This window comes from Ammospiza caudacuta, chromosome 3, assembly GCF_027887145.1.
Source record: "Ammospiza caudacuta isolate bAmmCau1 chromosome 3, bAmmCau1.pri, whole genome shotgun sequence".
NCBI lineage: Eukaryota > Metazoa > Chordata > Aves > Passeriformes > Passerellidae > Ammospiza > Ammospiza caudacuta.
The window spans coordinates 116,576,678-116,590,344 of record NC_080595.1 but is presented as its reverse complement, the minus strand read 5'-3'; the positions used below and the strand labels follow the sequence as shown (position 1 = coordinate 116,590,344).

Below are 13,667 nucleotides of genomic sequence, written 5' to 3'. Positions count from 1 at the left end.
GGAAATGTCAGAATTTACCCCAAAATTCACAAAATCCCACAAATTCCTGCAAATTTGGGGTTTCTGGGGGGTTGTTTTGGGGTTTCTTTGTGGTAAAATTGATGGGGGTTAATTTACGGTGGGGGCACCGGTGGGGTTTGCACATCACGGCCACCACTGCAATCCGAAAGGGAAATTACAGAATTTATCCCAAAATTCACAAAATTTCACAAATTCCTGCAAATTTGGGGTTTCTGGGGGCTGTTTTGGGGTTGTTTTGTGGTAAAATCGATGGGGGTTAATTTAAGGTGGGGGCACCGGTGGGGTTTGCACATCACGGCCACCACGGCGACCTGCAGGGAAATGTCAGAATTTACCCCAAAATTCACAAAATCCCACAAATTCCTGCAAATTTGGGGTTTCTGGGGGGTTGTTTTGGGGTTGTTTTGTGGTAAAATTGATGGGGGTTAATTTAAGGTGGGGGCACCTGTGGGGTTTGCACATCACGGCCACCACTGAGACCTGCAGGGAAATTGCAGAATTTACCCCAAAATTCACAAAATTTCACAAATTCCTGCGAATTTGGGGTTTCTGGGGGGTTGTTTTGGGGTTTCTTTGTGGTAAAATTGATGGGGGTTAATTTACGGTGGGGGCACCGGTGGGGTTTGCACATCACGGCCACCACTGCAATCCGAAAGGGAAATTACAGAATTTATCCCAAAATTCACAAAATTTCACAAATTCCTGCAAATTTGGGGGTGCTGGGGGTTTCTGGGGGGTCATTTTGGGGTTGCTTTGTGGTAAAATTGATGGGGGTTAATTTAAGGTGGGGGCACCTGTGGGGTTTGCACATCACAGCCACCACTGCAATCTGAAAGGGAAATGTCAGAATTTACCCCAAAATTCACAAAATCCCACAAATTCCTGCGAGTTTGGGGGTGCTGGGGGTTTGGGGGTTTCTGGGGGGTCATTTTGGGGGGGATAAAATTGATGGGGGTTAATTTAAGGTGGGGGCACCGGTGGGGTTTGCACATCACGCCCACCACGGCGACCTGCAGGGAAATTGCAGAATTTACCCCAAAATTCACAAAATCCCACAAATTCCTGCAAATTTGGGGTTTCTGGGGGCTGTTTTGGGGTTGTTTTGTGGTAAAATCGATGGGGGTTAATTTAAGGTGGGGGCACCGGTGGGGTTTGCACATCACGCCCACCACTGAGACCTGCAGGGAAATTGCAGAATTTACCCCAAAATTCACAAAATTTCACAAATTCCTGCAAGTTTGGGGGTGCTGGGGGTTTCTGTGGGTCGTTTTGGGGTTGCTTTGTGGTAAAATTGAGTTGGGTTAAGCCTTGAAGGGGAAAATAAAGACAGAAAGAAACAGGAATGCTTAATGAATCCTGTTCAATATTGATGGATGTTCCTAGGTTCTGTAAGGTGAATAAATAATAAATTAATGGATTAATTATTTGGGGTCTGAGATGGAGAATTGAGTGGTTGGAGTAGAAATTGGGGTCTGATGTGGAGATTGAGGTGGTTTGAGTATAATTTGGGGTCTGATATCAAGAATTGAGTGGTTTCGGTTTAAATTGGGGTCTGATATGGAGATTGAGGTGGTTTCAGGATAAATTGGGGTCTGATATAAAAAAATTGGGAGTTTCAGTATAAATTGGGGTCTGATATGAAGATTTAGGGTGGTTTCAGGATAAATCGGGGTCTGATATCAAGATTTAGGTGGTTTCAGTGTAAATTGGGGTGTGATATCAAGAATTTAGGTCTGATATAAAAAATTAGGTGGTTTCAGGATAAACTGGGGTCTGATATAAAAAAATTGGGAGTTTCAGTGTAAATTGGGGTCTGATATAAAAATTTAGGTGGTTTCAGTACAAATTGGGGTCTGATAAAAAGAATTAGGTCTGATATAAAAAATCAGGTGGTTTCAGAATAAATTGGGGTCTGATATCAAGATTTAGGTGGTTTCAGTATAAATTGGGGTCTGATATAAAAATTTAGGTGGTTTCAGTAAAAGTTTGGGTCTGATAAAAAGAATTAGGTCTGATATAAAAAATCAGGTGGTTCCAGTACAAATTGGGTCTGATATCAAGATTTAGGTGGTTTCAGTGTAAACTGGGGTCTGATATCAAGAATTAGGTCTGATATAAAAAATTAGGTGGTTTCAGGATAAATTGGGGTCTGATATAAAAAAATTGGGAGTTTCAGTATAAATTGGGGTCTGATATGAAGATTTAGGGTGGTTTCAGGATAAATCAGGGTCTGATATAAAGAATTGAGTGGTTTCAGTGTAAATTGGGGTCTGATATCAAAACTTAGGTCTGATATAAAAATTTAGGTGGTTTCAGTAAAAGTTGAGGTCTGATAAAAAGAATTAGGTCTGATATAAAAAATCAGGTGGTTTCAGTGTAAATTGGGGTCTGATATCAAGAATTAGGTCTGATATAAAAAATTAGGTGGTTTCAGGATAAACTGGGGTCTGATATAAAAAAATTGGGAGTTTCAGGATAAATCAGGGTCTGATATAAAGAATTAGGTGGTTTCAGTGTGAATTGGGGTCTGATATCAAAAATTAGGTCTGATATAAAAAATTAGGTGGTTTCAGGATAAATTGGGGTCTGATATAAAAAAATTGGTAGTTTCAGTATAAATTGGGGTCTGATATGAAGATTTAGGGTGGTTTCAGGATAAATCAGGGTCTGATATAAAGAATTGAGTGGTTTCAGTGTAAATTGGGGTCTGATATCAAAAATTAGGTCTGATATAAAAATTTAGGTGGTTTCAGTAAAAGTTGGGGTCTGATAAAAAGAATTACGTCTGATATAAAACATCAGGTGGTTTCAGTGTAAATTGGGGTCTGATATCAAGAATTGGTCTGATATAAAAAATTAGGTGGTTTCAGGATAAACTGGGGTCTGATATAAAAAAATTGGGAGTTTCAGGATAAATCAGGGTCTGATATAAAGAATTAGGTGGTTTCAGTGTGAATTGGGGTCTGATATCAAAAATTAGGTCTGATATAAAACTTTAGGTGGTTTCAGGATAAATTGGGGTCTGATATAAAAAAAATTGGTAGTTTCAGTATAAATTGGGGTCTGATATGAAGATTTAGGGTGGTTTCAGGATAAATCAGGGTCTGATATCAAGATTTAGGTGGTTTCAGTGTAAATTGGGGTCTGATATCAAAAATTAGGTCTGATATAAAACTTTAGGTAGTTTCAGTATGGATTGGGGTCTGATATAAAAATTTAGGTGGTTTCAGTAAAAGTTGGGGTCTGATAAAAATAATTAGGTCTGATATAAAAAATTACATGGCTTCAGTGTAAATTGGGGTCTGATATCAAGAATTAGGTCTGATATAAAAAATTAGGTGGTTTCAGCATAAACTGGGGTCTGATATGGGGAATTCAGTGATTTCAGAATAAACAGAGCTCTGACATAAAGATTTAGGTGGTTTCAGTGTCAATTTGGGTCTGATATCAAGAATTAGGTGTTTTCAGTATAAATTGGGGTCTGATATCAAGAACTGAGTGGTTTCAGTATAAACTGGGGTCTGATATGCAGATTTAGGTGGTTTCAGTGTAAATTTGGGGTCTGATATGACAATTAGGTGGTTTTTGAAAAAATTGGGATCTGATATCAAGAATTAGGGTCAGATATAAAAATTAGGTGGTTTCAGTGTAAACAGGGGTCTGATATCAAGAATGAGGTCTGATATCAAGAACTGAGTGGTGTCAGTATAAATTGGGGTCTGATATGGAAATTTAGGTGGTTTCAGAGTAAATTGGGGTCTGATATAAAGAACTGATGTTTTCAGAGTAAATTGGGGTCTGATAAAAGAACTGCTGTTTTCAGTGTGAATTGGGGTCTGATATGGACAGGCTGAGGTGCTTGGAGTATGAATTTGGGTCTGATATAAAGAATTTGGGTGGGATAAAACCCAAATTTTGGGTGGGGATTTAACCCAGATTTTGGGTGGGATTTAACCCAAATTTTGGGTGGGATAAACCCAAAAATTGGGTGGGATCTAACACAGATTTTGGTGGGATTAAACCCAAATTTTGGGTGGGATTAAACTCAAATTTTGGGTGGGATTAAACCCAAATATTGGGTGGGATTAAACCCAAATTTTGGGTGGGATTTAATCCAAATTTTGGGTGGGATTAAACCCAAATTTTGGGTGGGATCTAACACAGATTTTGGGTGGGATTTAACCCAAATTTTGGGCGGGATTAAACCCAAATATTGGGTGGGATTAAACCCAAATATTGGGTGGGATTAAACCCAAATATTGGGTGGGATTAAACCCAGATTTTGGGTAGGATTAAATCCAAATTTTGGGTGGGGATTTAACCCAGATTTTGGGTGGGATTTAAACCCAAATTTTGGGTGGGATTAAACCCAAATTTTGGGTGGGATTAAACCCAAATTCTGGGTGGGATTGAACCCGAATTTTGGTGGGATTGAACCCGAATTTTGGGGGATTTGCCCCAAATTTTGGGTGGGATCAGGGAGGGTGAGGGGGAAGGAGGGGAATCCCTTCAGCCTCACCCCGCTGGCCGTCCTGACGGGCTTGGCCTTGAGCTTGGGCAGCAGAACCTTCCGGAAGGGCGGCGGCACCGCCGCGATCACGTCCACCAGGCGCGGCTGCGACGCCAGCCCGTAGCGGGCCGAGGCCCTGGTCTTCAGTCTGCAAATAAAACACCCAAAATTAGCAAAAATCAGCAAAATGTGAGCTCCTTTCCATCTGTGCCACACAGAGATCCTGGCAGGTTCATCCTGTTCTGTTTGTCTGTGGAAACACCAAAAATCAACTCACAGCTGTGCCTGGCCGAGGTCCTGGTCTTCAGCCTGCAAATAAAAACATCTAAAATGGTCAAAAATCAGCAAAATCAGCAAAATGTGAGCGCCTTTCCATCTGTGCCACACAGAGATCCTGGCAGGTTCATCCTGTTCTGTTTGTCTGTGGAAACACCAAAAATCAACTCACAGCTGTGCCTGCCTGAGGTCCTGGTCTTCAATCTGCGAATAAAAACATCCAAAATGGTCAAAAATCAGTAAAATCAGCAAAATGTGAGCGCCTTTCCACCTGTGCCACACAGAGATCCTGGCAGGTTCCTCCTGTTCTGTTTGTGGAAACACCAAAAATCAACTCACAGCTGTGCCTGCCTGAGGTCCTGGTCTTCAATCTGCAAATAAAACCACCCAAAAGGGTCAAAAATCAGCAAAATCAGCAAAATGTGAGCTCCTTTCCACCTCCAACACAGAGATCCTGGCAGGTTCCTCCTGTTCTGCCACACAAACAGTCTGGGAAAACACCAAAAATCAACTCACAAGTGCCAGAACCTGGATGAGGTTTTGGTCTTTAATCTGCAAATAAAACCACCCAAAATTATCAAAAATCAGTAAAATCAGCAAAATGTGAGCTCCTTTCCATCTGTGCCACACAGAGATCCTGGCTGGTTCCTCCTGTTCTGCTGCACAAAGAGTCTGGGAAACACCAACAATCACCTCAGAGCTGTCAGGGCCTGCCTGAGGGTTTGGTCTGCAGCTGCAACCAGAAACACCCAAAATCGTCAAAAATCACCAAAAAACGCCAAAAATCACCAAAATCTGCCTCCTTTCCACCTGTGCCACAGAGATCCAGGCAGGTTCCTCCTGTTCTGCCTCACAAAGAGTCTGGGAAACACCAACAACCACCTCAGAGCTGTCAGTGCCTGCCTGAGGGTTTGGTCTGCAGCTGCAACCAGAAACACCCAAAATCGTCAAAAATCACCCAAAATCACCCAAATCTGCCCTCCTTTCCATCTGTGCCACACAGATGCAGGCAAGTTTTTCCAGTTCTGCTCCACAAAGAGTTCAGTGTGAGTGAAAACACCAAAAATCACCTCAGAGCTGTCAGTGCCTGCCTGAGGGTTTGGTCTGCAGCTGCAACCAGAAACACCCAAAATCGTCAAAAATCACCAAAAAACGCCAAAAATCACCAAAATCTGCCTCCTTTCCACCTGTGCCACAGAGGTCCTGGCAGGTTCCTGCAGTTCTGCCACACGAACACTCTGTGCAAACACCAAAATTCAACTCAGAGCTCTCTGAATCTGGATGAGGGCTTGGTCCTCAGCCTGCAACCAGAAACACCCAAAATCACCCAAAATCACCAAAAATCATCAAAAACTGCCTCTTTTCCATCTGTGCCACACAGATGCAGGCAGATTTCTCCAGGCAGAGAATTGAACACAACCAGGGAGTGTGCAAACACCAAAAATCAACTCACAGCTGTGCCTGGATGAGGGTTTGGTCCTCAGCCTGAAACCAGAAACACCCAAAATCACCAAAAATCACCAAAAAACGCCAAAAATCACCAAAATCTGCCTCTTTTTCCATCTGTGCCACACAGAGATCCTGGCAGGTTCCTCCAGTTCTGCTACACAAAGAGTTCCAGTGTGTGTGCAAACACCAAACGTCAGCTCACAGCTGTGCCTGCCTGAGGGATTGGTGTGCAGCCTCACAGAAACACCCAAAATCATCAAAAAATACCCCAAATCTCCAAAAAATGCCCCAAAATCTCCAAAATCTGCCTCTTTTCCATCTGTGCCACACAGATGCAGGCAGAAATATTAAACACACCCAGCTGCAGGGTGTGGGAAACACCAAAAATCCAATCATAGCTTCCCTTACCTGGCTGAAGTTTTGCTCTTCAGCTGCAACCAGAAACACACAAAATCACCAAAAAATATCCAAAATCACCAAAAAACACCCTAAATCACTAAAAAAACATGAAAATCACCAAAATCTGCCTCCTTTCCACCTGTGCCACAGAGATCCAGGCAGGTTCCTTCAGTTCTGCTGCACAAAGAGTCTGGGAAACACCAGAAATCACCTCAGAGCTGTCAGGGCCTGCCTGAGGGTTTGGCCTTCAGGCTGCCACCAGAAACACCCAAAATCACCAAAAATCACCAAAAAACGCCAAAAATCACCAAAATCTGCCTCCTTTCCACCTGTGCCACAGAGATCCTGGCAGGTTCCTCCTGTTCTGCCTCACAAAGAGTCTGGGAAACACCAACAATCACCTCAGAGCTGTCAGGGCCTGCCTGAGGGTTTGGTCTGCAGCTGCAACCAGAAACACCCAAAATCGTCAAAAATCACCCAAAATCACCCAAAATCACCCAAATCCTGCCCTCCTTTCCATCTGTGCCACACAGATCCAGCCATGTTTTTCCAGTTCTGCTCCACAAAGAGTTCAGTGTGAGTGAAAACACCAAAAATCACCTCAGAGCTGTCAGTGCCTGCCTGAGGGTTTGGCCTTCAGGCTGCCACCAGAAACACCCAAAATCACCCAAAATCACCAAAAATCACCCAAATCCTGCCCTCCTTTCCATCTGTGCCACACAGATGCAGGCAGAAAGATCAAACAGAAGCAGCTGCATGTGTGGGAAACACCAAAAATCAACTCACAGCTAGCTGTTCCTCACTCACAGCCTGAAATCAGCCCAGAATTTCCCGTTTTTGGGTGGTTTTATATCAGAAAATGTGTGAAAATGAGAGCTGGGATGTTCCTCATTCACAGCCCAGAATTTCCCATTTTTGGGGGGTTTTATATCAGAAAATGTGTGAAATGAGAGCTGGGATGTTCCTCACTCACAGCCCAGAATTTCCCATTTTTGGGGATTTTTTCACAGAAAATGTGTGAAAATGAGAGCTGGGATGTTCCTCACTCAGAGCCCAGAATTTCCCATTTTTTGGGGTTTTTTTTTCACAGAAAAAGGAGTGAAATGAGAGCTGGGATGTTCCTCACTCACAGCCTGAAATCAGCCCAGAATTTCCCATTTTTGAGGGGTTTTTTCACAGAAAATGTGTGAAAATGAGAGCTGAGGATGCTCCTCACTCAGAGCCTGAAATCAGCCCAGAATTTCCCTTTTTTGGGGGATTTTTTCACAGAAAATGTGTGAAAATGAGAGCTGGGGTGTTCCTCACTCACAGCCCAGAATTTCCCATTTTTGGGTGGTTTTATATCAGAAAATGTGTGAAAATGAGAGCTGGGGTGTTCCTCACTCACAGCCCAGAATTTCCCATTTTTGGGGGGTTTTATATCAGAAAATGTGTGAAAATGAGAGCTGGGATGTTCCTCACTCACAGCCTGAAATCAGCCCAGAATTTCCCATTTTTGGGGCGTTTTTCACAGAAAAAGGAGTGAAATGAGAGCTGGGATGTTCCTCACTCACAGCCCAGAATTTCCCGTTTTTGGGTGGTTTTATATCAGAAAATGTGTGAAAATGAGAGCTGGGATGTTCCTCTCTCACAGCCCAGAATTTCCCATTTTTGGGGGGTTTTATATCAGAAAATGTGTGAAATGAGAGCTGGGATGTTCCTCACTCACAGCCCAGAACTTCCCATTTTTGGGGGTTTTTCACAGAAAAAGGAGTGAAATGAGAGCTGAGGATGTTCCTCACTCCCAGCCTGAAATCAGCCCAGAATTTCCCATTTTTGGGGATGTTTTCACAGAAAATGTGTGAAAATGAGAGCTGAGGATGTTCCTCACTCCCAGCCTGAAATCAGCCCAGAATTTCCCATTTTTTGGGGATTTTTTCACAGAAAATGTGTGAAATGGGAGCTGGGTGTTCCTCTCTCACCTGTTGACATCCACGTCCCTGCCCTGCTCGTGGGCCTCCAGCAGCTCCTTTATGATGTCCCCAATGGCCATCACCATCAGCTCGGCCTGGCTCTGCTCCCCTGGGCCAAAAATGAGGGAAAAATGGGAAAAAAACAGAGAAAAATTAGAGGTTTTCTTGCTTGCCATAAACCAGCTTGAAATTCCTGTGAGAAAAGGGGCAAAAACAGAGAAAAATCAGAGATTTTCCTGCTCGTTGTAACCCAGCTTGAAATTGCTGTGAAAAACAGCAATCGCTTGGTTTGGAAATTTTCAAAGTTTCATAGGAATCAAATGGTTATGAAAATATTAATACAATTAGAGTGATAATAATATTAATACGATCAGAGTAATAATGATATTGCAGTTAGAGTAATAATAATAATTTGGACAATTTGAATTAGAGCAATATGAGATAATAGAGATAAAAAGTTATGGATGTCTGGGTAACTTTTTCTGGGTAAAATAAGCCCGAAAAAGGACCCACATTAACAGAGGATTAACCCTTAAAAACAACAGCCTGTTGCATATTCATGCATAAATTCCATTCAAACACAGGATTCTGTCTGCTCATCCTCAGCTTCTTCCTCTGAGTCCTCACAGCAGAAGTTCATTTTTTCTGATAACAGAGCAATAAATTCTTTTTCTCTGAAAGATTCAGGTGTCCTGTGGCTGCTGTCTCTTTAAAAAAAGTATCCTACATAGCAGAGTTTCTATTTCAACATTTTTTATAACCTAAAACTCCATTTACCACACGACTTAAGAGAATGAATCCAGCATCACTTTCTAACACAACACATCTAATATTCATTTGGGTATTTGCAAAAAGCCAATTATAAAATACACACATTTTGCACATTCCTGTCACAGAACCGTGGAATGGGTCAGGCTGGAGAAGAGCTCCAGAGTTTGACCATTCCCAGCAATTCCGGGGCCACCAAGTGTCCCCAGGTGCCACATCCACGGGGCTTTGAAATCGAAATTTAAAATTGAAATTCCTGTCACAGAACCGTGGAATGGGTCAGGCTGGAGAAGAGCTCCACAGTCCAACCATTCCCAGCAATTCCAGGGCCACCAAGTGTCCCCAAGTGCCACATCCACGGGGATTTTAAATTGAAATTCCTGTCACAGAACCGTGGAATGGTTCAGGATGGAAAAGGGCTCCAGAGTCCAATCATTCCCAGAAATTCCAGGGCCACCAAGTGTCCCCAAGTGCCACATCCATGGGGATCTGAAATGGAAATTTAAAATGGTTGGGTGGGAATGGTTCAGGGTGGGAATGGGTCAGGCTGGAGAAGAGCACGGAGTGCAAACACTCCCAGCAATTCCAGGGCCACCCGTGTCCCCAGGTGCCACATCCACGGGGATTTTAAATTGAAATTTAAAATTGAAATTCCTGCCAGGGAACCGTGGAATGGGTCAGGCTGGGAAAGAGCACGGAGTTCAAACATTCCCAGCAATTCCAGGGCCACCCATGTCCCCAGGTGCCACATCCACGGGGATTTTTAATTCCCCCAGGGATGGGGACTGCAGCACTGCCCTGAGCAGCTGTGCCAGGGCTGGGCAGCCCTCTAAGGGTGGAAATTCCGATTGTTTTCCAATTAAGCATCCTGTTATCCAATTTAACCCTCCCCCGGCACAGCTCGAGGCCGTTTCCCCTCACGCCGTCCAGAGAGTTTAAACTGAAATTTAAAATTGAAATTCCTGTCACGGAACCGTGGAATGGTTCAGGCTGGGAAAGAGCACGGAGTTCAACCATTCCCAGCAATTCCAGAGCCACCCGTGTCCCCAGGTGCCACATCCACGGGGATTTTAAATTGAAATTTAAAATTGAAATTCCTGCCAGGGAACCGTGGAATAGTTCAGGCTGGGAAAGAGCACGGAGTTCAACCATTCCCAGCAATTCCAGGGCCACCCGTGTCCCCAAGTGCCACATCCACGGGGATTTTAAATTCCCCGGGGATGGGGACTGCAGCACTGCCCTGAGCAGCTGTGCCAGGGCTGGGCAGCCCTCTAAGGGTGGAAATTCCGATTGTTTTCCAATTAAGCGTCCTGTTATCCAATTTAACCCTCCCCCGGCACAGCTCGAGGCCGTTTCCCCTCACGCTGTCCAGAGAGTTTAAACTGAAATTTAAAATTGAAATTCCTGTCACGGAACCGCGGAATGGGTCAGGCTGGGAAAGAGCACGGAGTTCAAACATTCCCAGCAATTCCAGGGCCACCCGTGTCCCCAGGTGCCACATCCACGGGGATTTGAAATTGAAATTTAAAATTGAAATTCCTGTCACAGAACCGTGGAATGGGTCAGGCTGGGAAAGAGCTCCAGAGTGCAAACACTCCCAGCAATTCCAGAGCCACCCGTGTCCCCGAATGCCACATCCACGGGGATTTTAAATTGAAATTCAAAATTGAAATTCCTGCCAGGGAACCGTGGAATGGGTCAGGCTGGGAAAGAGCACGGAGTTCAACCATTCCCAGCAATTCCAGGGCCACCCGTGTCCCCAGGTGCCACATCCACGGGGATTTTGAATTCCCCCGGGGATGGGGACTGCAGCACTGCCCTCAGCAGCTGTGCCAGGGCTGGGAAGCCCGCTAAGGGTGGAAATTCCTGCTTTTATACAATTTAAAACCCGCTTTTATCCAATTTAACCCTCCTGTTATTCAATCTAACCCTCCCCCGGCACAGCTCGAGGCCGTTTCCCCTCACGCCGTCCAGGGATTTTAAATTGAAATTTAAAATTGAAATTCCTGTCACGGAACCGTGGAATGGGTCAGGCTGGAGAAGAGCTCCACAGTCCAACCATTCCCAGCAATTCCAGGGCCACCCGTGTCCCCAGGTGCCACATCCACGGGGATTTTAAATTGAAATTCCTGTCACAGAACCGTGGAATGGTTCAGGATGGAAAAGGGCTCCAGAGTCCAATCATTCCCAGCAATTCCAGGGCCACCAAGTGTCCCCAAGTGCCACATCCACGGGGATTTGAAATGGAAATTTAAAATGGTTGGGTGGGAATGGTTCAGGGTGGGAATGGGTCAGGCTGGAGAAGAGCACGGAGTGCAAACACTCCCAGCAATTCCAGGGCCACCCGTGTCCCCAGGTGCCACATCCACGGGGATTTTTAATTCCCCCGGGGATGGGGACTGCAGCACTGCCCTGAGCAGCTGTGCCAGGGCTGGGCAGCCCTTTAAGGGTGGAAATTCCTGCTTTTATACGATTTAAAACCCGTTGTTATCCAATTTAACCCTCCCCCGGCACAGCTCGAGGCCGTTTCCCCTCACGCCGTCCCCGGCTGTCCCCTCACGTCAGGGAGTCCTGCAGAGCCCCCCAAGCCTCCTTTTCTCCACGCACAGCCCCCCCATCTCCCTCACCCCGCTCCATTCCCTCTCCCGGACACGTTCCAGCCCCTCAGGTATTTTTGTTTTATTTTTTACCTTTCGCATTTTTCTTTTTCTGCTTCATGCCGGCGGATCCCGCGGCCTGGCCCGTTGCGCTGCCGTAAAGCGACGCCGCCCCGCGCTATCGCGAAAGCGCCGTAAAGGGAATTGCGGTTCCGCCATCAGGCACCGGGGGGCGCCGGGACCGCACCGAGAGGGGAACGGGGACACCCCCCGGGATTTTGGGGGAAAATCTCGGGATTTGGGGGTTCTGGGCGTCACCCTGGGTTTGGGGAGGGGGTTTGGGGTCTCCCGGTCCTCCTGCCAGTGTGGGTGCTCGGTTGGATGGTGTTTGTGGAAAGTTGTGGTGTCAGGTGAAGGCAGGGTCACGCGGATCAAGGAGTCAATGAAGGAATCAATGAAGGAATCAATTAAGGAATCAATTAAGGAATCATGGAATTAGGGAATCGGGGAATCGCACGATCACAGTGTCAGAGGGTCATGGAGTCTCAGAAGTGCAGAATGTGGAATTGTGGAATCACAGGGTGATGGAATCTCAGAGTCACAGAGTCAGAATCACAAAATCATGGAATCACTGGCTCACAGAATTAGAGAATAAGGGAATTACAGATTCACAGAATTACAGAATCATGGATTCACAGACTGAGGGAATCCCAGAACCGCAGAGTGAGGGAATCATGGAATCCCAGAATCTGACAGTCAGAATCACAAAATCATGGAATCCCAGAATCCCAGAACTGTAGAATGATGGAATCATGGAATCCCAGAATGTGACAGTCAGAATCACAAAATCATGGAATCCCAGAATCCCAGAACTGTAGAATGATGGAATCATGGAATCCCAGCGGCAGAGAGTCACAGAGTCAGCATGTGGAATTGTGGAATCACAGGGTGATGGAATCTCAGAGCCACAGAGTCAGAATCACAAAATTGTGGACTCACAGACGCCAGAATCCCAGAATTGTAGAGCAATGGAATCGTGGAATCTCAGAGTCACAGAATGACAGAGTCAGAATCACAAAATTATGGACTCACAGACTCCCAGAGTCCCAGAACTGTGGAGTAATGAAATCATAGAACCACAGAATCTCAGAGTCACAAAATCACGGACTCACAGGCTCAGAGAGCAGAGTGATGCAATCATGGAATCACAGAATCTCACAGCCACAGTCAGAATCACAAGATCATGGAATCACAGAATCCCAGAATCCCAGAACTGTAGAGCGATGGAATCATGGAATCACAGTGTCAGAGAGTCACAGAGTCTCAGAAGTGCAGAATGATGGATTTGTGGAATCACAGGGTGAGGGAATCTCAGTCACAGAGTCAGAATCACAAAATCATGGAATCACTGACTCCCAGAATCCCAGAATCATGGAATTACAGAATCACAAAATCATGGAATCACAGACTCAGAGAATCCCAGAATAATGGAATTACAGAATCATAAAATCATGCAATCACAGACTCAGAGAATGCCAGAATCATGGAATTACAGAATCATAAAATCATGGAATCACAGACTCAGAGAATCCCGGAATTGTAGAGTGATGGAATCATGGAATCACAGAATCTCAGAGTCACGGAGTCAGAATCACAAAATCACGGAATCACAGGCTCAGAGAATCCCAGAACTGC

At 45.0% G+C, this 13,667-nt stretch overlaps 1 protein-coding gene across 1 annotated transcript in view; it reads right to left on the bottom strand.

The window, feature by feature from the left end:
* The window catches only part of ELP3 (elongator acetyltransferase complex subunit 3), a 198,767-nt gene extending 186,654 nt beyond the window's left edge, over positions 1–12,113 (bottom strand). Inside the window, exons 1-3 of the mRNA XM_058802830.1 lie at positions 12,066–12,113; positions 8,617–8,716; positions 4,541–4,679 (exon numbers count right to left, since the gene is read on the bottom strand). Coding sequence (XP_058658813.1) covers positions 4,541–4,679; positions 8,617–8,716; positions 12,066–12,093 — 267 coding nt within the window. The 5' untranslated portion in view covers positions 12,094–12,113. The remainder of the gene's footprint in view (positions 1–4,540; positions 4,680–8,616; positions 8,717–12,065) is intronic.
* Positions 12,114–13,667: the final 1,554 nt, after the last annotated feature.